Here is a 26280-nt window from a genome sequence, read left to right on the forward strand (position 1 = left end):
GCCTAAGGAGACATCTATTATTATTTTAGTGTGAAGTTGGTGTTCAGGCACGACTTCAAACCAAGCATGCCAAGCGTATGTTAGCTCTCTGCCCAGCAGGAACAGTAATCCTGGTCTCCATGGGAATCCCAGAGATCAGGAACCAACCACAGCTTTTAGGTTACATGTCTTTTCCCCTCTTGTCCCCTGGCTCCTCTCCATCCTCGCTCTTTCTGGGAATACCAACAGTCCCCTGGCCCTTTGCCCTGTCCCAGACAGCGGTGAACGATGTGTGTCCAGTTTCCTAGATTGTGTGCGGGGGCTGTCACACCAACATTGCAGCACATTAATCATAGAGTGAATGAGGCTAGTGATGCTATGTATCCTTGCTGGTGTGAATGTATTATTAAAAGAGTAAAAAATAATCTGGGGGAAGAAGCTACATTTGGTACATGTGAAAAATTCAGAAGCCATTAAAAAGACAATGATGCTTAGTGAACAATAAAATGTGGTTATTGTTCTGGAAGGAAGAAGCAGCAGACTATAGGATCATGAGAATGACAAATTTCTGCTTGATTTAATAGTTTGTACAAATGTATTTATCCAACCATTGTGTTTGGTATACCAATGGTATAAAAACTATTATTTTAATATTGACTAACTGGATTGGAGACCAGGGATTCCATTACTTCTTAAAATATGATTATTGATATTGTGTGATGAATTTTTAAGTTAAAGACCAAATGTTTGGGTTGTTTGAGTTCTTTATTGTAGTTGTGTTCAGAAATTTGGAGACTCATTCTTGAGAAACAGAAGGACTGGTCATCTTTCCTGTATTATTGTCATGCCTCTCCATTAAACATTGAGCCTCTGCTGGTCAAAACCGACACTAATTAAGAAGATAAAAATAGTCACAAATGCTAAATAATTAGCAATAAAAACAACCCTAAATTAAGATCCTGTGCTGCACCGTCACTGTTCCTACTCAACAAGTCAAACATTTGTTCACAGAAGGCAAGATGACGTCCATCTATGTATAATGTTTTGAGGGTGTGACTATAGATCCAGCTCATTAGATGAGACGTTAAACAATATTTGGTTCATGAGAAAAGACAATATTTTGGCAATAATTTTAGGAAAACTAAGAATCTAAGAATATTTTTTTTGTTTCCAAAAATCCCCAATTATGATTTAAAGGATCAGTGTGGAATAGTTCTTTGTGGCTTTGTGTGTGTGTTTGTGGTGTGTGTGTGTGTGTGTGTGCATGCATGCGTGTGTGTATATGTTGTTTATTTGTTTAATTCTAAGCTGCTAAAAATACATTGAAGATGCTCAGTTTAAGCCAACGTCTGGTGTCCTGCAGCATTTAGATGAGTCCCCGGTCCAACATCCCTGACTCAAATTGCTATACTGCCTCTTCAGCATGTAGTCAAGTTCTTAAAAATCTTGCTAATGACCCAAACAAGAATTTTAATCGCCAATGCTGAATTTTGGGATTTTATTAGCTGCAAGTCAGAATCATCTAAATTAATAAATTAATATAAATATATTCAAGCTACATAAAATAAATAAAAGTGTCAATTCTTGAATTGAATAGCTGAAATAAATGAACTCAAAAGATTTTGTAATTTGATCAGATTCAGTGAGCCAAATAGCCCACATTAAAAAATGGTGCTGAACCCCTTTAATAACTTCTGGCTTTATAAACGTCTGCTAATAATAAAAATCTTTTGTGAAGGTCACACCCCAAAACTAATTTCCAGACAAAAAACTCAACTCCCATACTTTTATGTAAAGAAAAATCTTTAATATTTATGTCCCATTTGCAAAAACACGTAAAAACATTGGAAGACACTGCATATATACACCATGTTCGCTACCTTGCAGCTACCGCATAACTGCCTTTTTTTTTTTTTTTGCAAATTATCAAAAAGATACCAAGAAAAAGCCATATTTCTTTATTAGTAAAACAGGGAAAACCTTCAAATTTATACTTTTTAAATTATACCCTTACCATTTACAAATAAATACAAATCATCAAACATTTATTGACATGAGCACACAAAAAAAGAAAAAAAGGGACAAATCCACGACAGGGACACTGTACAGTTGTGTCTGATGACTCAAACACGTGTCTGGGTAGGCTGAACTTCAACTGAACTATTCCCAGTAGTGCAATTCAGAAGCTCCAACAGTAGCTTCTCAGGACCGAGACTCAGATTGGATTAGTCTTGATTGATTTTGTGCAAAAAATACTGATGTGAACACAGAAGTCAGATGTATTTGGATTGAAAAGACAACATGAAAAGTGAATATTTATCCCAATGACAATGCGGTGCATTGAGATGTGAAATGAAAAGAAAAGTAACCGCTTAGATTATATTGTGCTCGCTAAATGAAGCATCAAAGTTCATCCTTCTAACTTCAATATTTAAAATCTGTCACTTTTATCTTGTCTAAGCAAACCTTCACTTAATGACTGCTTTAGTCAGACTAATGCAGAGAATGTCCTAATGCGTTTGCAACACCTTTATGCTTTAAGCAAGGACAGACTCATTTCACTCCCTTCATCCCTTCCAAAATGAGCTCAGAGCCATGAAGCAAGTGCAGGGCGATGCGTTAACCAATACCTTGCTAATGAACACACACCACAGAGTTGTGGTTGACCGGTGTTGCTTTACTTATTGTGTCCACTTATGTACTACACAGAAGGGTTGAATAAGATGCAAAACCTTTATTGGCCCTACTGATAGTTTAACTGCACATTGGCTATACTGGGTTCTACTGATGTAGTTTGTAAAAGAATAGTCTGTAGTGCTATATTTAAGAAACTTCATGCTAAAGCACTGGGTCATGTTTTTAATAAAAAAATCTGGTCCAACAACATATAAAAAGTCCGCAGTTTGACATATTTTAAATGAGATCAAGTGATTTTAATTATATAAAGCAATAAACGTGTACTTGCAAGCAGAGATGATGGGAATTTACATGATCTAAGGGTATTATCTTGAAAAATGACACCGCCTAAATCAGTTTATTTTGTTTTACTACTATAGATAACAATTTTCAGGTGTCTGCAATTGTCCTGATTTAGTTCTATAATGTGCAGCAACCAGCAGCCTCCGATCACACAGTTCCCTGCAAACGTTTCAACATGTCAAGTTGCAATCACAAATTTCTTTTTCTTATCGATTTTAAATGATAAAGAAGCACAAAGTATTGCATAATTATGAGGTGAAAAGACCGTGACACATAGCTTTTAAAATGTCTTGCAAATAAAAATTTGCAAACTGTGTTTTGCGTTTGTTTTCAGCCCCCTGAGTTAAGTACTTTGAAGTACTCTTTTGGGGAATGTCTCTTTCAGGCTTTGCACAACTAGAGAAATACTTTTTTTTTATTCTTCTTTGCAGAAAAAAGCTAAAGCTCAGTCATTTAGATGGAAATCATCTGCGCACATCAATTTTTGACCTGATCATTTTAATATGTGTATATCCCTTTATCTAGACCATTCCACCCCTGTCACAAGGCTTTTGTAGCCTTTCGCAGCCTCTACCTCTAACTAGGAAATTTCAGTTTTAGTCTCATCTGACCAGAACAACCTCCTCTGTGTGGGTTCTGCAAACCTCTTACAGCCAACACATAGTTTTCTTCTTAGCACTCTTCCATAAAGGTCATATTTATGTGGTGCACGACTTCTCGTACTTGAGCTGCAAATCTCTGTAGCTCTTCCAGGGTTGCCACACACAAACAAAATAGCATGAAATCGCAATAAGGCATACTGAAGTTTCTGGTTGAATAATTTTGCAAGGGACTACACATCGTTGGAGGAAGTAATGAAAAAATATTTTTATGAAGCTCCAGTTCCAAAAAAGTGGCACTGTATAAAATGTAAATAAAATCAGAATGCAATGATTTGCAAATTACTTTAACCCTAAATAGTATTTGACTAATATGATACAGGGACAACATATTTTAAAGCTTTTTTGAAACATAACATGCTTGGCTTCAAAAAAGATGAGGGAATCATTTTATTTCTTCAAAGAATTCAAAAGGAAGGAGCGAGACGCCATTTCAAAAGTTCATTTATTCCTCTGTTTTTAGAGCTTTTCAGGCCCATAACAGTTTGGTGTCGTTAAGTTATTTTACTGCTAAGTCCAGCTGCGTTCAGTTTCTATCCATGCCACTTTAGCTCTTTTTCTGTGGGGCAAAGCTGTTCTAACAGGTACCCATCATTTTGCTTTCCTTCAGCTTTTTATTTGTAGTTTTGGTCAGTTGGAACCTGAGCTTTACTAAAAGGAGCCACTTGGCACATCCTATAGCATCATGCATCAAAATGTACCCTTCCTGGGGACATTACATATCCCCATTTACAGTGAGTACTCAAAAATAGTTTTAATCATCTTAATATTAATAATAAACTATCAGAGTATCATGAGGTGTACTGATTTTGCATATTTCATACATTTTCATTGTCCCAGATGGGGATAAATGGAAATTTGTAATCAATTTCTTTAGAAAATAATATACAATTAATTAAAATGATATGTTTTTCCAGGCTATTTCTCTTCATGTAAATACTGAACTACAAAGAAAAATAAACTGAAATGCAAAAATGTAAACACATGGGTAAAAAGGTATGAAAGGAACCAATGAGTGCACAAAGGGGTGAATTAACCCAAAGTCTAACGTAACAAAATCTAAATGTTATTGGCTTTGGCATTCTCTTGCAAATATAAGGAAAGCCTCTTGAATTTTTTTTTTCCATCAAAAAAGCAAATTAAACTTCTTGAAAACATTGCATTATGTGAATTACATTTTAAACAGCATCCACATTTTTGGAAACATTAGAAAAATATCTGAAAGTTAATATTTTCAATGACTTCGAAGTGCATTATCCTAATGATAAAGTTAAATAAAATTTTCAGTAGATGTGCAATTTCACCTGTGTACAAACCTTAGAAAAATAAAAGGCCTTGCGAAAGCCTAGGGCATCAAAAATGAAAAACCTAAAGAAAATGTGTCTCATTGTCACTAAACCAAAAGTGCTCAAAATCTAAAATCTGTACCTTAAAAGTAACATTTTTCCCCCCAAGCTGGTCTGAAACTCAAATGTTTGATTGTCACAGCACTAATGCTTGAACCTGAGACCTCTTCATTAAAATTACAAAAATATTTGACATCCTGGGAGTCATGGTAATCTTCTTTTGTAATGCTGGTACACGTGTTTGTAAAATGATGAAGCTAAACAATTTCATACATACAGATTTGTTTGTGGTTATGTGTAATTGTGCATGTGAAGGGGACTGGGGACACATAGATATCTGTTGATGTGTTCACGGGTGGGTAATGCCCTCTCACTGCATGTAAATGTAGGGACTAGACTTGTGGCTTGTGGTCATCACACATGGCATAACGTTCCTTGAGCCACCCACCATAGACTGGTTTATGTCATGACCATTCTCATACCAAGAGGGGGAGTCCATGGGCTCCCGTTTGATTGAATGGACCAGGCCATGACCTTTGAACCCATAGTTGCCATGCTTGTTGTAGTCCAGGTGCATGTAAGCCTTTTGAGGATAGATGTTTGAATCCATGAGGGTGACCGGTTGGTTGCTGCATAGAGAGTCTGAGTGAGAGAGCCTCTGAGGACTAAATTGGTTGGACTCACTGTTACTGACTAAATCTTTGTCACATTTTAACAGACGTGTGCCGTTGTTGACAGCATAGTTGGGATAGTTGCCATTGTTGTACGTGGGGCTGATTCCCGCTTTTCCTCGTTGGCAAGGGGAGTACTGGGGGTCGTAATAATCTGTTTCTGATTTAAGTTGCAAACCAGAGTTTGGGTCATACGCTACATTTCCATAGCGAAGTTCGTTAGACACTTGGTTGCGACAGGCCCAGGTTTGCTTGTACGTGTCACATCCATTCTCAGAGTCAGAGTCATTCTCTATCTTAATGGGTGTCATTTCAGGCATCATGTGGCCCTCGTAACATCCCCCGAAGTCGTTTTCACTCTTCACGAGGTCTACGCAGTAAGCGTCTGGGTCCGACGATCCGTACAGCTTTGAGACAAACACATCTGCACCCCTGCTACCTTGACAGCTTGGAGAAAGGCGGTAGGGCTTCCCGTACTGGCCGGTCTTGTTTAAACGGTGCGAGGGGATGTAGCCAACTCCCTGAGCAGCTCTAACGGGCCCCAAGTGCTGTCTCATCGGCCACCCTCCACTTAGGCCTGCACCCACACCCTTGTGACCAGCCACGGAGGACTTGCAGAAGTTGAGGGGCTCCTCCTGGTTATATAAGCCGTCAGAACTGTACTTGAGGTTATCTTTGCAAAGAGGTGTCCAGGGGGTGTGGTGATTTCGCTGTGTAGCACCCGGATGGGGACAAGAAAAGAGAAGAGGGTCTGTCATGTCACTCATTCCTCCACTGATGGAGTGCCTCCTTAGGTGCTCCCCACTCTCACTGTGAATGAAAAAGAGGAGGCACCATTTATTTACAAGGTCTTCTTGGCTAATACCAGCTAAAATGTAAATTCAATACAAAATTTCCACCTTGTGACAAGGCCTTACGAATGAAACAACTAATTAACAAGCTGAAGTGGTAACTGGTGTAACTGTTGGACTAATGTAACTCTTAGGAGCATAGCTACTGAGAAAACTGAAATAAAGTCACAATTACATAGAATCTCTGCAACATGAAAAAAAGGATGGCCTAACTGAACATCACAGTTGGAGGAAGAGGAAAAAAACATTGCATCATGCTAAAAAGTGCAGACTCAGCACTTTTGACATAATGGGGGGGGGGACTCTGCTTGGTCTACCTCTATTGCAGAGCTCTCCCCAATGCTAAGATTATTAGTTTAATTGATCAAAGATGTCTTTGAAGTATAAAAGAAAGGGTGTTTACCAAGCTACAAAGTGGAGATTTTTTGGTAGATAAAAAATGTTTCTCATCTGTCTTTAACAACTTAAAAATGGGAAAGGTGAAAAAGAAACGTCTCAGTGAAAGTCTCTGTTGATGTCTAACATGTGGTTGAAAGGTGGTTGGGGTTGGTCAAATGGTAAAATCAAAATGGACCCGACTCTCATCATCTTTGTTTAGACTTCATTTGGGTTGGACCTATGTGCTCAAAAGTCAAATTTCCAATGCATTTTTCTGGGCTAAATAAACCCTAAAAAGCGATATAAAACCTTTATTATAATCAACTCAGTGAAGTAGACAGAATGTTTTGCAGGCATTACTCAAATATATTACTGCTCTATCCATGTGGCCATATGGGATTGCCCACATGTTTCTTTTTTTCTACTAAGAAATGACTCAGAAAATAAATATCTTGGTTTGATTCACTGTAGTGGTCATGAGAATAATTCCATGTGTGACTCATATTTTCTAGGATGGGCCCCATCCTAAAACTAACATAGCTCACATGTACAACCCATAGATCTCCATGTTTGTACATAACAAACATCTTATTCAAACACAGTGCTGCATTAGCTGTATTTTTAGCACCATACTCGTTTAAATTCATGACAATTTACATCTGGGAGGCTAGATCTTTACAAAATGTGTTAGTACTTTAAATGTAATAGTCATATAGCTGCAGGAATGACGTTGTATAAACCATCCATCCATATATTCAATGCCTAGGCCTACAGGTCCTTCTCAAAATATTAGCATATTGTAATAAAGTTCATTATTTTCCATAATGTCATGATGAAAATTTAACATTCATATATTTTAGATTCATTGCACACTAACTGAAATATTTCAGGTCTTTTATTGTCTTAATACGGATGATTTTGGCATACAGCTCATGAAAACCCAAAATTCCTATCTCACAAAATTAGCATATCATTAAAAGGGTCTCTAAACGAGCTATGAACCTAATCATCTGAATCAACGAGTTAACTCTAAACACCTGCAAAAGATTCCTGAGGCCTTTAAAACTCCAAGCCTGGTTCATCACTCAAAACCCCAATCATGGGTAAGTCTGCCAACCTGACTGCTGTCCAGAAGGCCACTATTGACACCCTCAAGCAAGAGGGTAAGACACAGAAATAAATTTCTGAACGAATAGGCTGTTCCCAGAGTGCTGTATCAAGGCCCCTCAGTGGGAAGTCTGTGGGAAGGAAAAGGTGTGGCAGAAAACGCTGCACAACGAGAAGAGGTGACCGGACCCTGAGGAAGATTGTGGAGAAGGGCCGATTCCAGACCTTGGGGGACCTGCGGAAGCAGTGGACTGAGTCTGGAGTAGAAACATCCAGAGCCACCGTGCACAGGCGTGTGCAGGAAATGGGCTACAGGTGCCGCATTCCCCAGGTCAAGCCACTTTTGAACCAGAAACAGCGGCAGAAGCGCCTGACCTGGGCTACAGAGAAGCAGCCCTGGACTGTTGCTCAGTGGTCCAAAGTACTTTTTGCGGATGAAAGCAAATTCTGCATGTCATTCGGAAATCAAGGTGCCAGAGTCTGGAGGAAGACTGGGGAGAAGGAAATGCCAAAATGCCAGAAGTCCAGTGTCAAGTACCCACAGTCAGTGATGGTCTGGGGTGCCGTGTCAGCTGCTGGTGTTGGTCCATTGTGTTTTATCAAGGGCAGGGTCAATGCAGCTAGCTATCAGGAGATTTTGGAGCACTTCATGCTTCCATCCGCTGAAAAGCTTTATGGAGATGAAGATTTCATTTTTCAGCACGACCTGGCACCTGCTCACAGTGCCAAAACCACTGGTAAATGGTTTACTGACCATGGTATCACTGTGCTCAATTGGCCTGCCAACTCTCCTGACCTGAACCCCATAGAGAATCTGTGGGATATTGTGAAGAGAACGTTGAGAGACTCAAGACCCAACACTCTGGATGAGCTAAAGGCCGCTATCGAAGCATCCTGGGCCTCCATAAGACCTCAGCAGTGCCACAGGCTGATTGCCTCCATGCCACGCCGCATTGAAGCAGTCATTTCTGCCAAAGGATTCCCGACCAAGTATTGAGTGCATAACTGTACATGATTATTTGAACAATAAAAGACCTGAAATATTTCAGTTAGTGTGCAATAAATCTAAAATATATGAATGTTAAATTTTCATCATGACATTATGGAAAATAATGAACTTTATCACAATATGCTAATATTTTGAGAAGGACCTGTATTTATCCATATAGGGTTGCACGTGGGGGGTGGTGCTTATGTCCAGCTGTCATTAGGAGAGGCGGGCCACACCCTCAACTGGCCGCCAGCCTATTACAGGCCGGTATATAAGCCAATTAAATTAAGTGCATTACCTCACAGGTTTTTGGAAGCCAGATGCAAACTAAAGTGTGTAGAGGTGAGTTAGGAAAAACTTGAAACTGTGTCTTAGACAATAGTTTTGTAGATGAGAAAATTACTTATCACAGCTGGAAATTTTATATCCTTGAAGCTTACAGTTCAGCGACCCATCTAGTCATGGCTTGATTAATGGTATCACTACAGGGGTTGGACAATGAAAGTGAAACACCTGTCATTTTAGTGTGGGAGGTTTCATGGCTAAATTGGAGCAGCCTGGTAGCCAGTCTTCATTGATTGCACATTGCACCAGTAAGAGCAGAGTGTGAAGGTTCAATTAGCAGGGTAAGAGCACAGTTTTGCTCAAAATATTGAAATGCACACAACATTATGGGTGACATTCCTAGAGTTCAAAAGAGGACAAATTGTTGGTGCACGTCTTGCTGGCGCAACTGTGACCAAGACAGCAAGTCTTTGTGATGTATCAAGAGCTACGGTATCCAGGGTAATGTCAGCATACCACCAAGAAGGACGAACCACATCCAACAGGATTAACTGTGGACGCAAGAGGAAGCTGTCTAAAAGGGATGTTCGGGTGCTAATGTTTTATGGTTTTATGTTTTTGTATCCAAAAAACATAAAACCACGGCTGCCCAAATCATGGCAGAATTAAATGTGCACCTCAACTCTCCTGTTTCCACCAGAACTGTCCGTCGGGAGCTCCACAGGATCAATATACACGGCCGGGCTGCTATAGCCAAACCTTTGGTCACTCATGCCAATGCCAAACGTCGGTTTCAATGGTGCAAGGAGCGCAAATCTTGGGCTGTGGACAATGTGAAACATGTATTGTTCTCTGATGAGTCCACCTTTACTGTTTTCCCCACATCCAGGAGAGTTACGGTGTGGAGAAGCCCCAAAGAAGCGTACCACCCAGACAGTTGCATGCCCAGAGTGAAGCACGGGGGTGGATCAGTGATGGTTTGGGCTGCCATATCATGGCATTCCCTTGGCCCAATACTTGTGCTAGATGGGCTCGTCACTGCCAAGGACTACCGAACCATTCTTGAGGACCATGTGCATCCAATGGTTCAAACATTGTATCCTGAAGGCAGTGCCGTGTATCAGGATGACAATGCACCAATACACACAGCAAGACTGGTGAAAGATTGGTTTGATGAACATGAAAGTGAAGTTGAACATCTCCCATGGCCTGCACAGTCACCAGATCTAAATATTTTTGAGCCACTTTGGGGTGTTTTGGAGGAGCAAGTCAGGAAACGTTTTCCTCCACCAGTATCACGTAGTGACCTGGCCACTATCCTGCAAGAAGAATGGCTTAAAATCCCTCTGACCACTGTGCAGGACTTGTATATGTCATTCCCAAGACGAAATGACGCTGTATTGGCCGCAAAAGGAGGCCCTACACCATACTAATAAATTATTGTGGTCTAAAACCAGGTGTTTCAGTTTCATTGTCCAACCCCTGTATATACAGAGGTTTAAAAAAGTTTTAAACATTTGAAAACAACTAAAATCAACTGTCATAAAGTTTCTGCAGCTTAAAGTCCTTCTAATGAGATGTTGGTGCAAGTGTCAGAGAAAACCGTTTTCTCTGGCTGTTTGGAGCAGAGAGTAGAGCAGCGCTGCCCGTTGCTGTACATTGCTGGAAGCAAAAGGAGTGTCCTCCATCACTTCTATTTAAGGGTTGTGTTGGATTTCTGGAAGCCAGGTTAAATAGATCCCTTATTAGTAGTAGAAATATGTCAAATTACAGTGAGCTTGTTAGGAAGCAAATAAATCCTTGAGTGGTGGAAGCTAACAAGCTAGTCAGGCGTACATTATCTGTTTTACCTGACTTTAGTCATTCAAAATGATTCAAACTAAAAATGTTCATATTAGCGAGATATGATTATGCTGCCTGTTATGTTCTAAATCTAGCGTTGGCAAGCTACAGGCAATATGTTAAGCTGCTGACAGTAGGCTGGCTACTGGAGCAGATAGCTTAACTAACTAACTGCTGTTAGCTCATTGTTAGACTCAGTGTTTCTCCATAAAGAGGAAAAGGGCAAAAAGGTGTAATATTCAACTCGATAAGTAATTTAAAAACTACAAAACTGGTTGAATGTTTATATTTTTTCTTTAGTCTTTGACTTGAAAATTAGAAAATAATAAATATAATATCATCTATAACTGTCATAACCAGTGTGTTGTATTATTTTAGCATCAGTAAAAATATTTGTTGCTTTCTGTGTTAAACAAAAGAAATGAGATGATAGGAAACATTTTTGTTTTATATTTTTGTCTAAATACTGTAAAACCATAGTAGTTACTTTTGTCATCATGCCATGACAATCTCAAGCAGACCCATGCCTAGATCCAACACCATGAAGTACTTTGTCACAGGACTTAAAACGGGATTTAATTTTTGCTTATAATGATCCAGACACATGAAAAGTGCCAGATTATCAAGCTGTTCCCACATACAGCGCCTTGCGAAAGTATTCGGCCCCCTTGAACTTTTCAATCTTTTGCCTCATTTCAGGCTTCAAACATAAAGATATAAAATTATATTTTTTTGTGAAAAATCAACAAGTGGGACACAACCGTGAAGTGGAATGAAATTTATTGGATGTGTCAAACTTTTTTAACAAATGAAAAACTGAAAAGTGGGGCCTGCAATATTATTTGGCCCCCATGCGTTAATACTTTGTAGCGCCACCCTTTGCTGCAGTTACAGCTGCAAGTCGCTTGGGGTTTGTCTCTATCAGTTTTGCACATCGAGAGACTGAAATTCTTGCCCATTCTTCCTTGAAAAACAGCTGGAGCTCAGTGAGGTTGGATGGAGAGCGTTCATGAACAGCAGTCTTCAGCTCTTTCCACAGATTCTCGATTGGATTCAGGTCTGGACTTTGACATGGCCATTCCAACACCTGGATACGTTTATTTGTGAACCTTTCCATTGTAGATTTGGCTTTATGTTTTGGATCATTGTCTTGTTGGAAGATAAATCTCTGTCCCAGTCTCAGGTCTCTTGCAGACTCCAACAGGTTTTCTTCCAGAATGGTCCTGTATTTGGCCCCATCCATCTTCCCATCAATTTTGACCATCTTCCCTGTCCCTGCTGACGAAAAGCAGGCCAAACTACGATGCTGCCACCACCATGTTTGACAGTGGGGATGGTGTGTTCAGGGTGATGAGCTGTGTTGCTTTTACGCCAAACATATCGTTTTGCATTGTGGCCAAACAGTTCGCTTTTGGTTTCATCTGACCAGAGCACCTTCTTCCACATGTTTGGTGTGTCTCCCAGGTGGCTTGTGGCAATCTTTAAACAAGACTTTTTATGGACATCTTTGAGAAATGGCTTTCTTCTTGCCACTCTTCCATAAAGGCCAGATTTGTGCAGTGTACGACTGATTGTTGTCCTATGGACAGACTCTCCCACCTCAGCTGTAGATCTCTGCAGTTCATCTAGAACCCTGAGACTATCACAGAGCAGGTGCATTTATACGGAGACTTGATTACACACAGGTGGATTCTATTTATCATCATCAGTTATTTGGGAAAACATTGGATCATTCAGAGATCCTCACTGAACTTCTGGAGTGAGATTGCTGCACTGAAAGTAAAGGGGCCGAATAATATATCACGACCCACTTTTCAGTTTTTTATTTGTTAAAGACGTTTGACACATCCAATAATTTTCATTCCACTTCACAATTGTGTCCCACTTGTTGTTGATTCTTCACAAAAAATGAGAATTTTATATCTTTATGTTTGAAGCCTGAAATCTGGCAAGAGGTTGACCAGTTCAAGGGGGCCAAATACTTTCACAAGGCACTGTATTGTTTGATGATGTGCTGTTTGAGTTCCTTTTTTAATTTCCTCCAACTCAATAAATCACAAACAGTTGTGTTAAATGTTTGTGGTTAAGAGCAGTGTTTCATGTGTTTTAAATTCAACCAGACATGTAAAATTCAGCAAATATGTTGCTGTTTGTGTAATTTTTTTTTTTTTTTTATAAAAGCAGATCTAATTTTGGCACACCCTGTGATTTTTTTGGTGTCTCCCCAAGGAAGGTGGAGACCAGGGGCAATTGCTCTAAGACTGCAAGGGAAGCTCAGCTTCCCCTAAAATGTCAAAAAATAAGTGATCAAATATATACTGATGTGTGTACATGTCATTGACTAAATATGCGCTACAACGCGCTCAACTTTTGTTCAGAATCAGCTTCTTATCGCTGGTAACGACGCGGCTTTCCTCTCACTCATTCCTGCAGCTTCACAGAGCTTTAAACAGTGAGTTCAATAGTGAAGCAAAAATGCTGGGCTTTGTCCCGCCCATCGGACGCTCAGCGTCTCTGGGGGTCTATGGGGCAGTGGGCTGGCCTCGGCTGGCCTGGATGCTCAGCTTCTGCATGATGATTGGATGATCTGTCTGAGGCTGAATCCCTTTTTGATTGACAGCAAAATCAGCGAATCAGCGATCTTGAAAATGAGCTTCCCCTCCTTGAAAGACCAGCATCCGCCACTGGTGGAGACCCCTCACTGTAAAATACTAAACCAAGCAATAGTATGTTTTTTGCCTTTGTGGAATAATAAATGGCCTAACTGATACCCGTTTAACAAAAAAGAGTAGGTACACCCTGCAGATGGGTGTAAAGATTTAAACAACTGGGGTTTCGCTGTTTGCACTGCACCATCCTGATAGATATTGAGGAATACAGATGGTGTACTTTATCAAGATTCTATGTGAACACTTTAAAGTAGTGCACAATTGTGAAGTGGGGTTATACAGTTTAAAACATTTGTTTTGCAAATAAAAATCTGAAAAGTGTAACACTTAGACTCCTTGACTCTGATACTCCTAATAAAATCCAGTGCAACCAAATGGTGGTGGCACCATCATGCTGTGAAGATGTTTTAGTTTAGGATGTATAGGAAGTTGGTTAAAGTTAATGGAAGGATGCAGAGACTAAATACAATGCAATCCTGGAAAAAAACCTTTTAGAGTGTGCAGAAGAGACCGGGGCCATCCTTAACATACAGCCAGAGAATGGTTTAGATCAAACCATGGTCGTGTGTTTTAGGCTTAAAATGAATGTTATTATGTGCTTTTCATCTAGTTTGACTGCGCTTGAGCTATTTTGCAAACAATTATTTTTAGTTTCTAGATGTACAAAGCCATACTCTAAATGACTTACAGCTGACTTATTTGCAGTAAGAGGTGGTTTTACAGAGTATTTAATCAAGGGGGCTGAATTCGTATGGTCGCCACCGTTTTCAGACTTTTATTTGAAAAAATATTAGAAAACCACAAGTAATTTTTCCTTCCACTTTACGACATCTGGACTACTTTACATTGGTCTGTCACATGAAATCATTGTGAAAATATTAAAGTTTGGGGTTGTAATGAGAATACTTTACAAGCAGGTGAATATGTTGGTAGCAATGTAAATCAGTAGTAGGTACATTTGTTTTCAAACACTAAATGTTCTGGCCCTCAGCTTCTCCTTGTGTAAAAAAAATGTCTTTTAATCATTCAAAGGGAATATAAGTCATGTAGTGTCATTTTCTCTTACCTATGCTCCATCGGAGAGATAATCCCCCCGCCTTTGTTCTTTCCCCGCATTAAAATATTTTTCACTTTCATCTCAGTGATGGAGGGCAGTAGGAGGGGGACTGCAATGCAGAACAGACCCAGCTGAGCAGGAATCAGTGTTCCAGAGGGTGACTTCTTTTTCTGCCCGTGGAGGAACTTTAACTGTCCCTGAAACTGCATAGTCTGAAATAAAAAGAAAAAGGACTTACTGAATGTAAATACATATTAATATATTTATGGGAAATGTTGATGTTTCTGTATGTCATCCAGTGTTAGCTTTTACTTCATTTATTGTAGACCATCTTTGTGCAATCTGAATTAAATCTTGCATCAAATGACTCCGCAACAAGGTGCTGGAATTTTTATGCCACAGCTCCCTTGATTAGAGCTGCTCTGGGCTGCAAGAGTGGGCACAGTTTATCTTTTAGCAGCCTACACTTACCCACCACAGCAAATGATAGAAGCAGTAAAAAGTTGATTGATTTTACAACAGAGCTAACAACTCACTTTAAGTGCACTAATTTGCCAATAAAAGAGTGGATGAGTCAGCAACTACACTGACTGCTCTGTAAGGCTGTTGGTTTTAAAAGGTTTTGATTTGAGCCACATGCAGCTAATATGCCTTGAAAATGCTAATGTATTTAGCATGTAAGCTAACCAATGGAGATTATCTAATTCACCATCTTGGTTTAGCTTGTTAGCTTATAACATTTGTAATTTTTTTATTAATTTTGCAACACAACTGACAAATGACTGGTCATGTTTAAACAGCAAACCAACATGTTTAGGACTTTAACCAGCAGAATTTGAACTATTACAATTGTTTGTGTCATATGTGCAACTATTTTCACCACAGAGCATGTTATCCATAATTACAAAGTACTTGGCAATGAACTGTGTGACAGAACACAGCCATCCAGAATTTCTGGTTTTGTTCTTAACACTTTGCAACCCAATCAGACATTGTGCTTGTCAGTTTGCCTAACCCCAATAGGATTTTCCAAACCTATATTTTTGTTTTTCCCCTCATCTGGACCCTGATTATTTCCCCTGTAGGTCTCAAAACCATTACAGGCAGTTGTGTAAAGGGTTGAATACAAGTTTTGTTCTACTGTCCAGGCACCCAATTAATGTTTAAGTTAACAAGTTAAAGTTATAATACAAAATTGGCTGTACAATTAATTTCAGTTTTAAACTAGTATTAGTCTTCTTTCACTAAACTGGTACCGTTTTGTCTGTTAAAAGTTTCATTCGGTTGGTTCATAGCACTCACCAAAAATCCAGAGGTGCTGTCCAAGAGACACCGAACTCTGGCCATGAAACATCTGTTGAGAAAGCAGGAGAGCTCGGGAGGAATTTCCCCTGCCTCCGGAGAGTTAAACATGCTGCTCACAACAAAGTCCTCACCTGTAACACGATAGTGAAAGAATGTGGATATGAGAAGCAATTTCTGTGAAAAAAACCACAAACCACCTCCTGAGCAGTACACACTTGTTCCTGCAGCCAACGGGCTATCTTGCTGCCCCGACATCCCTTGATGTGGTGGAGGACACATGGCCCAGTGGAGCTGCCGTTTGAACTCCTGACGGTCATCTATGTGGATGTAATCAAAGATGTTCTGGTGCATCACGTCAGTCTGTGGGGAAGATTTTGGATAGATAGAGGGAAGGATAAGAGGTTCTCATTAAAACATGTGCCTAGTTTTAGAAAAAGTAAATCTTTTTTGTCATTTCATCTAAAAAAAAACTTTAAGAAACCAGTGTGTTAAAAGGAAGGGACATTCCTTTTGTTTGCTCTTTCAGGGTCACAATAAACCACAAAACCCCTATTATGGTTCACATCGCCCTGTGATGTCATTACAAGCTGACCCACACAGGCCTGTAAGCTTTCCGCTCATTTAGCTGTGTTAGCAGAACAAAAGGGGTGTGGCTTACAACTCGCAGCATTCATCCAATCAATGATGCCAAGATATGTGGGACGGATTTTCAAAAATCTCATTGTAGTGAACTAATGCTATCTGTCTAAATGCATTCAGTACTTTAAATACAAGAAAACCTGTACATAAACCTCAACATATTATTATCTACATCAGATTTCGCTAATCTGTATATATTTCTCAGATCAGGTGGACAATAAAAGATCATCTGATAGCTGTGTTATCTGTATACCCACGGACGTGTTGCAGCTGCAGTTGTCTTTTCTTTGTATCACATTGATAAGTCACTCTCGTTCTGCAATGCTCCTTGCAGTTCATTGTGGTTACCGGTTTATGACAATCTCCCTGGATGGATCAGTTGCATAATATTGACAGGTTGATTTCAAACCCACTTCCTTTCAGCCTTAGTTTATTGCAATACATAAAGAACATGCGTTGATCACAAAAGAAAAGTCTGACATGGGGCTAAACGCTGGCTCTGATAGAAATTTGTCAGAATACACATTTCTACAGAGTGCTACAGAGACCGTTGTCCACTGCTGAAAGCGCCAAAAGCAGTTTGTTGGCATCGGAACTAGACCATGTAGGTGGCAGAAGATGGCCAGGTCTGATAAATCACATATTTTTTGTGGATAGCCAGGTGTGACACCAGATGCACTGTTGGAATAAAGCAGGTTGGCAGGTAATTGGTTGTGTGATACTTTGAGCAATATTCTGCTGGAAAACCTTGGGTCCTGCCATTCATGTTAATGTTGTGATGTTTTACATCCCTAAGTATTGTTGTAGACCTTATATGGAAATCCCTGATGGCCGTGGGCTCTTTCAGCAGCATAATTAGTCCTACCACAAAGGAAAAATGGCTAATGTATTGTTTGAGGAGCATGACTTGGCCTCCATTTTTCCCAAATTTCAATCCAGTCTATTATCTGTGGAAGTGCTGATCAAGCAAGTCCAATCCCTGAAGGCCCCACCTCACAACACGCAGGACTTAAAGGTTCTGCTGCTAACATTTTGGTGCAAGACATCACAGCACAACTTCTGCTGTCTAGTGGAGCCATACCTCAACAGGTCAGGTGTACCAACACACTACTAGGCAGGTGGTCATAATGCTATGCCAGATCAAGGTACATCCCTTCAAACACACTCACAAGCAGGAGGATTTACTCAGTGCAGTAACAGCCGAAGGGCAGCTGCAGGAGCATTGAGGGCAGCTGTGTTTGTCAAACATTGCGTGACACCAGCTCCCGAGCAGCAGTCCGGTTCAGCCAATCCTCCACATCCCCATCCACTCTCACAAACACACAGTGAGCTGGGCTCCATCCCGCATTCATCAGGCCTCTCCCCCCACTTTTCCAGCAATAACTTTTGCTTTCTGTCATTCCCTGACAGATTCCTCACTGTAACGTTCAACCTTCTCCTCTTCCCTCTCTCCCTGGACCCCCGCCCTCTCTCCAGAATTTCCATGGCGATGGCACGCGAGGGTTTTTGATCGCCTGCCTCTAAAAACACAATCTGTTCCCACTGTCTTCATAAGCACTTGGTCCCGTGGAGTGCGGTTCCTTACTGAAGTTCAGGCATATTATTGTTTTTGTGTCTCGTAAAGAAACATGCAGAGAAGGGGGAAAAAACTGGAGAGTAAGTGATGTTTTAACTGACCTTCAAAGGCTAACTGCTCCAGCAACAAATTGGATCAAAGAGCAGTGAATGTTTTCTGCTCTTGTCTGGGGCTTTTGTTGTGGTGCTGCTCAGTGGAGCCTTCTCTTTTCTTAGTTTTTTTCTGTGGTATATTAATAAACGTCTTCTCACTACAGTTGTGGGCTTAGACTAGTGCAATGTGCTTGACTGAGGCCTTGCCAGGGCAAAGTGTGTGTGAGTTGAAAGCACTAAATATGGGAAATAGAAGAAATACTCATGAATGTGGTTAACATACTGCTATGGCTCACGTCCATGTCCTGACGTGTCAATACCTTGTCTCTTTCTCTTGAGCGCGTAATATAGGTTTTTGTATTTCTCTAATTAAAAATGCTCATGTAGAATAACAGCAGTGGACCGGTGTCTGTCACACTATCACAACCACACTCAAAAGCAAAGAACCACTTGTACATGATGGAGTTTGACAGGTTTATTTGTATTTTAATATTTAATTCTATCAGCGTGACAGTATGTCCTTGCTAGGCACAAGCCAGTGTGAGATTCTCATGGCTTGTAAAGACCTAAAACAAAGAGTTGTAACATGATCTAATTGCGTTTATTTAAAACAAGAGCAACAGTTATTCCTACTGCTGCTACAACACATGGAACGTTACAGTTATAATAATGTTATTTATAGCATTTGTCATTATTTTGAGTTTATTAAATAGACTTAAGCAAAATGTAGAATAAACACCTAGCATATAATGTTTTTATTGTAATGTTTTACAAAGGGCAGTTTTGGAGGCAAAGGGGTATCCAACCAGCTAATAGCAAGGTGGACTAGCAATGTTTTAGAGAAATGATCTAATCTAATTTCTAGTAGGTTTTAGTTAGCTACATTAGCGTCTTAGCTGATTGTGCCCTAGGTAAACTCAAAGGGTAAAACTACAGTAAATGGATCAATGCAGGCAACAGAGTCAGGAGATTTAAAGTACCATGCTAAGAAAACTTTATGCTTGCAGTTTATTTAAGTATGTATATTCTTGTGTATGTGCAACTAAAACAGACATACATCAGCAGAAGAATTTGTAAGATTTAATGGAAACCCCTCCCAGAAACTTCTTTGCACACTTGACAACCCTGGGTCACTTTTTGCTTGAAAACCTCTCTCTTTCCGATATTAGCATTGAGTGCTTGATGCACTTAATCCTTTCCTACACACTTCAAACAACCATGCAGCTTTTTTATTTTGAATATGGATATGTCTAAATCAAATTTCCACAACTTATTTGTAATGAAAATCTTGGCCACACTGATCCTGGTTCTGCTGGAGGTTTCTTCCTGTTAAAAGGGAGTTTTCCTCTCCACTGTCGCTACATGCATGCTCAGTATGAGGGATTGCTGCAAAGTCAACGCCAGTGACTGTCCACTGTCTCTACATGCTCATCCAGGAGGAATGACCACTGCAAGTCTCTGACTCGATGCAATCTGCTGGGTTTCCTTAGATAGAAAAACTTTTTATACAATTTGAATAAATAACTGAATCTGACTGCACTGTTCAATGGTTATGATTAATTGGAATGTATGAACCTGACTTTGTGAAGAACCTTGAGACAACATGTGTTGTGAATTGGTGCTATATAAATAAAACTGAATTGAAACTGAATTGAATTGAGTATGTTAATATTTATTATCCTTTAATACATATGACTTATATGTTTACATTTAAATATAACAATTTTTATCTCACCTGATGAAATCCCAGATAGTCCACAATGGTTGAGGAAGCATAAAACACCATGCCATCTCTGCTCACCACCAAGGCAAAGCCTGTTAAAGACTACACACACAAAGAGACAGGGAGAAACAGTGATTCAAAACACATCACACCGTAAATAGACATAATAGCAATAAATAAATATAGCTGCATTCTAATAGCTGCATACTGAGCAGGACTAATGGTGTAACATGTGACCTAATAGCAAGCTTCAAGGAAAGATGTAAATAACAAATGTAGCTAGAATTCATTTGTCAAAGTTTTTATGTCCAATCTGTGAAATTATTTTTTAAATTCCGTGAAAAAACAAACAAACAGTAAAAATGGAGTAAAATTATAGAGTGCAAAAGGAGCCAAAATGAAATACATTTTGAAGAATTACTTGTGCTTGTCATAATGGAAATAAATCTAGAGTTTTTTTAGATACTTCAATAATTCACTAAATACATAATTTCAAAAGTCCTCAAAGTCATTTGGTTATAATTATACATACAGTAAATGATTTAATATTCAGTCAGTCATTTACAGGCTAATTTTCAGTGGTGCACCATGAAATGATTCAAACTGTCACTGCAGCTGGATGTAGTGGTAGACCGTGTGTTCCATATATGGAGGCCTCAGTCCTCAGCACAGCTGTCCCGTGTTCGAGTCCTGAGCCCAGAGACCTGTGCTGCATGTCTATCCCCCCTCTCTTCACCCCACTTCCTGTCTGCCTACTTTGGAAAAATTTAATTTTTGTTTTAATAAATGTTTTGCACTTTTTAATCTCCATACTAACATGGGCTATGGTAGGAGAAATCAAACACAGATGGTCATGCTAAAGAGTAGGCAATATAAACCAATGTAATTTCTTAAAAAGCTTATTGCTTTTGAAAAAATCTAAATATTATTATTTTTTATATTTAGATGAATCGTATTTTTAAAGCAATTATTTATTTGAGCTTCTCACCTTAAAACATATAGAAGCATTTTTTATTTTGTGTAATCAAGAAATGAATGCAAATAAGTCTCCCAAAATAAACATTTTGGTTCTTTTTTTGAAAGTACATCTTTTCTTTGTCTGACCAGCCAGATGAAAGCTGATCAAAAAGGAACACTACATATAAAACAACAAGGTGGCTTCAGTCAAAATAGGTAGAGACGAGCAGATGGAGAGGGAAACATAGGTACGAGGAAAGACCCAAACATAAGAGGAAGAAATAGTTAAAGGAAGTACATGTGGAAAAGGTCCTCTAGCCTGTGTGTGCGTGCACATGGCTGGGGATAGCGTGACAACAGCAGGGCTAACTCACTTGCGTGACTGCTGCTGTCACAGTCTGTCACCTCTGTTTCACAGCAAGAATATGCAGGACTTTTCCAAACTGTGTGTATGGGGTGTGGGGTTTACATGATGCACATCCCCTTGGTCACTACATTCACACTTACAACCACAATCTCCCCGTTTCACAAACACCTAACAATAATCTGATAACCATCCATGGGAGGTATCATTCCCCGGCCACTGCACACAGCCAATCCTAACTCACCCTGTAAACTCAGTGAACTGATAAGTCTCTTTAATCCTGTAAAATGCAGATGTATTAGAGACAAACTCTAAAAGCATAACCTAGAAATATACCTAAACTATGATATAAATTTGATTAAAACTCATCTATAAAATCAGGATGCGTATGATGAGAGGAGACGAGTGGAGGATGGGAGATAGGTGCTCGGTCGCGTTGATGCAGATGATGTTTGACAAATTCAACTGCTGGCACGTGTCACCCCCGTTGACCCCAAACACACGTGCAAACACAGGCTACGCGTTGTCTGGCAGCCACTCAAAACAGCTGAATGTGAACATTTTGAGAAATTAATAAATACTGAATGCAGCTTAATATTTTTTAAGATTCCTAGTTTCAAGGGATTTAGAGCACTCATAATATCATCCAGAAACAGAATGCCTGAGCCAAATGTATATGAAAACAGTGTCTTTAGTCAAGATCCAAAATGTCTGCAGTAGTATATACACATTTCTGGCATCTCTAGTATCTAAACTGCCATGCTGCAGGTGTTTATCTTTCTTTTATTTCCTCTAAAGTTTATGTATTTATACTAACCGTCTGTACGCTGCGAGCGCTTGAACCTGAAGTCACATTAAACGTTTCAGCACACAATCTTGGCCAGTAACGCTGGTTCTGGTTCTGAAAATGTAAGATATTTCAACAAGAATAAACTATAAAATGATGAGCTTTTCTGCTCAAGCTTATTTCAGTGATTGTTCATTCACAGAGTGTCTGCAAAGAATAGACATGAACATATGCTAAATATAGAGGAACATTGTGTTGTTTTCATGAAGTCCTACAGGGCCAGAAAGCGGTCGGCCTTTTAATGTTGGTCGCATGCAAGTCAGTGGCGCAATTTTTTCCCATGCTTCCTCTAAGTCACTGAAAGGCTGCAGTAAATATTACAATAAAACCTTCAAGGACTTAGGCAGTTTTATTCTTCTGGAACATACAGGACCTAGATTTTTAACCTGAAAGAGTGTATTCAGGCAAAAAAAAAAAAAAAAACTATTTTTTCTACTGATTACATTAATTAGCTTCTCAGAAGGGAACGACTGGCAAATTTATTACAGATGAATGCATTGCATTTGTTGTTCACATGTTTGAACACATTATGGGGTCCTCATTATTTATGGAGGAATGGGGCAGCACATTTGCAATAACAACTAAATATGTTCTATTTGTCTGCAGTTATGTGAAAACAGGGCGAGCCACTCCATCTCTGAAGATGGAAAATAGCGACAGAAATAACAGAAAAAAACCAACACTGAACAGCACTATGCAGTGTGCTGTTTTTTATGATTTTCTTATAATTTCCCTCAGCTCCTTGCATACTAAAGCCTTTAGGTAATGGAAACACCTGCTGCTTGACTCGTGGCACAAAATATCTGAGAACTACAAACAGCCCCCATGGGAAGCTAAAAGCTTTAACTTACATCTTAAATGACAGTTGCACATGAAGAGACTGAAACAAGCTCAAGAAAGCTCAGAAAGATTTGATTCAGAGTCTGTGGACATCATTCTTCAAATCTTGCCACAGATTTTCAATTAAATTTAGGTCTGGACTTTAACTGGATCATTCCAGTAGATGAATATGCTTTGATCTACAACTCAGGGGTCATGTCCTGCTGGAAGGTAAACGTTTGCTTGGATCTCATGTCTTTTGCTTCCCCTAACAGGTTTTCTTCCTGTGACTACCCTGTATTTAGCTCCATCTGTCTTCACACCAAGTCTGACCAGCTTCCCTGTCCCTGTTGAAGAAAATGTCCCACAGCATGATGGTGCCAGCACCATGTTTAACAGTGGGGATGTTGCGTTCAGGATGATGTGTTATATTTCCAACACACATGCATGATGGCCAAAACAAATTCAATGTTGGTCTTATCCGATCAGAGTACTCTTTTCCTCGTGTTTGCTTTGTCTCCTACATGATGCAGCAAACTGCAAATAGGACTTTTTATGGCTTTCTTTCAAAAGTGACTTTCTTCTTGCCTCTCTACCGTCAAGGCTAACTTAGTGGAGTGCTCAACCATTCGTTTTTCTGTTGACAGACTCTTCTACCTGAGCTAAGGAGCTTCTCAGCTCCTCCCAAGTTACCATAGGCCTCTTGGCAGTTTCTCTTGGTACGTTTGCAGATTTGTCTTACTCTTACCCCTTTTCAGAAAAAAGTCAGTGCTCTGTGATGTATCCAGAGCTTAGGATATTGTTTTATTACCTTTCTTAAACCTCTCCACAACTTTCTCCATGACTATCTGTTATGTTTCTTGGTCTAAATAATGCTTCTTGTTCACTAATGTTCTCTAACAAACCTCAGAGGCCTACGCAGAACAAGTGCATTTACACTGAGATTAAATTACACTGGTAGACTCTATTTACTAATCAGATTTTTTCACTTCACAGTTATTCACTACGTTGTATTTATCTACCACATAAAATCCTTATGAAATACTCTGAAGTTGTAACGTGTCAAAATGAAAAGGTTTACAGGGCCTGAATACTTTCTGTGTAATCCGCATTCATTCTATGCAAGTCTACAGAATTCAGTTTCCATGAACTTCAATAAATAAACAACTTTACCACCTTTTTGACTTTCTACAATGTTTTCAAACTATGTAAATAGATGCGCATTCTGCCTATTAAGAATGTGTCTGATCTCTCTGTTTGGACTCTGTTACGTAAAAACTCATATACAGTCAGGCCATAAGGCTTTGGTCCAAGCTGAGTCACGCAACAGTAAGTGGAACATCACTAACGGTCAATCTAGTCTTTTGTTATGTGTTCCAGTGAGGAACCTCACACATTAACAGCATCAGTGGCTCTGAATTCGTGCCTCCTGGAAAATGACCAAAGTTATAATTTGTAGCCTCACTGAGAGCCAACGGTTCAGGGAAAGTGTAATGATAAAAAGCATGTGCAGTTCCCATGCAGTGTGCCCTGATCTGTTTTCCAAAGCAATGCAGTGTGTTATCTATCTGCCTGTTTGTATATCCTCATATGTGTGTGTTTGCATTAAAGTTAGGATGTCCTGATGTATCCAGATCTTATTAAAGGTCTTAGGACATGTGAGTAAAAACCATTTGCAATTTGCTTTTATTGTTATAGACAGACTGCACACTCTCTCCTGCTCACTTTAACACTTGAGCACATATAGTGAGACAGAAACATCTTCACAAGGACTCGCAGGCACCTCAACGGCTGCTCGTGAGAGTTCCCATCGTCCTCTGTGAGCTCCGACGCAGTCATCTCGGCCATATGTCACGCAACACCACAGATCCGAGGGAGGTCGCACCGAAGGGCAACTCACTCAGACAAATCTTACAGACGCATGTGCAAACTGCATGGCGGTTCACTGAAGGTACAACAGCACGATATGACACAACGTTTGATTGTTAAAATGAACTAAATGGAGGTGTTTGTGTGCCGTGAGCAATTTCTGTTTAAGTGATCAGAAGCAGACGTCAATCACACAGGACACACACAGGTCATATGTTTTCTTACTTCCAGGAGGAGGCTGCTTTCATTGATGGTGGTGCCCAGAGGAAGACTATCTTTCCTGGGTTCAGGGTTAGAGGATGCAGTGCTGCTGATATGCTTCCTGGAGGGCTTGTCTTGACTCGCTGTAAAAAGAAAACAAGTAAATGCATCAGCATGTGTAACTGGAACTAACATCATATGAGAAAACTTTAAAAGAGGCTCATCAATGAGATCATCATCGATTTATTTTCCATCCAGTCAACATTGCACATCCAGGAATGGATGATGTTTTGTGCTACATTCTGGTCCACACCCAAAACATTAGAAAAAAAGTTTTTTTAGATTCATTCACTTATGCGAGAGCAGATCACAAAACTACTTCTCCCCCTTGGGAATTTATTGAAGATTCAAGTTTGCTTGCACAAGGTCTCCTCCCCTGTTCAACTCACTGTACACACTAAGGGAAACACAGCATCCTTGAGGAAGAGCCCCAGCCATTCAGTGCATGCATGTTTCATAGCATGGGTGACGTGAAACTAAATTACAATGATTTTTGATGGTTATTAAAAGGTGGTGGGGTTAGACTTTTTATCCTCTGCCTGTGGTTAATCCTTATCCCTGCTGCTCAGACCATCTTGTTCTTGTTATTCAGTTTGTTGACGTCAGAAAAACTTTCGTTACTCTAGATAATATGTTGACGTATGAGGCACAAAGCCTGTGTCAGAGCAATTGTCTATTAATCTGGGTCAGAATTCTGAAATACCATAAATACCAGTTAGCACACCCAGCAAGTGTATTGGGCCGGTCTAAAAAGATGAAAACAGTTAAGGATTTTTTAGAACTTTACAGGATTCCTTAAGCTCAATAAAGCACATCCAACAGTCACAAAGAGTTTGGTGTATGGTTAGGCAAGCTGGGGTGTCAGACTGATATGCTCATGCTACACAACCTGCAAAGCTAACCTCACTTCCTTAATAGTTTAAGTAAATATTATTCAGCTTATAAGTGATAAGTAAAGTAATAATAGTAGCTGCAATCCCATAATTAAATCAATGTGTGGCTATTTATATAAAA

At 39.6% G+C, this 26280-nt stretch overlaps 1 protein-coding gene across 2 annotated transcripts in view; it reads right to left on the reverse strand.

The window, feature by feature from the left end:
* Positions 1-1764: 1764 nt before the first annotated feature.
* The window catches only part of ahrra (aryl-hydrocarbon receptor repressor a), a 78909-nt gene continuing 54393 nt past the window's right edge, over positions 1765-26280 (reverse strand). Inside the window, exons 4-10 of one of the 2 annotated variants that reach the window (XM_047350288.1) lie at positions 25231-25349; positions 22288-22371; positions 20162-20251; positions 16335-16479; positions 16117-16250; positions 14824-15026; positions 1765-6444 (exon numbers count right to left, since the gene is read on the reverse strand). In XM_047350288.1, the coding sequence (XP_047206244.1) occupies positions 5334-6444; positions 14824-15026; positions 16117-16250; positions 16335-16479; positions 20162-20251; positions 22288-22371; positions 25231-25349 (1886 nt within the window). In that variant the 3' untranslated portion in view covers positions 1765-5333. The remainder of the gene's footprint in view (positions 6445-14823; positions 15027-16116; positions 16251-16334; positions 16480-20161; positions 20252-22287; positions 22372-25230; positions 25350-26280) is intronic. The other variant, XM_047350289.1, reaches the window with a different exon arrangement.

Source organism: Girardinichthys multiradiatus, chromosome 21 (assembly GCF_021462225.1).
Source record: "Girardinichthys multiradiatus isolate DD_20200921_A chromosome 21, DD_fGirMul_XY1, whole genome shotgun sequence".
NCBI classification, from domain to species: Eukaryota; Metazoa; Chordata; class Actinopteri; order Cyprinodontiformes; family Goodeidae; genus Girardinichthys; species Girardinichthys multiradiatus.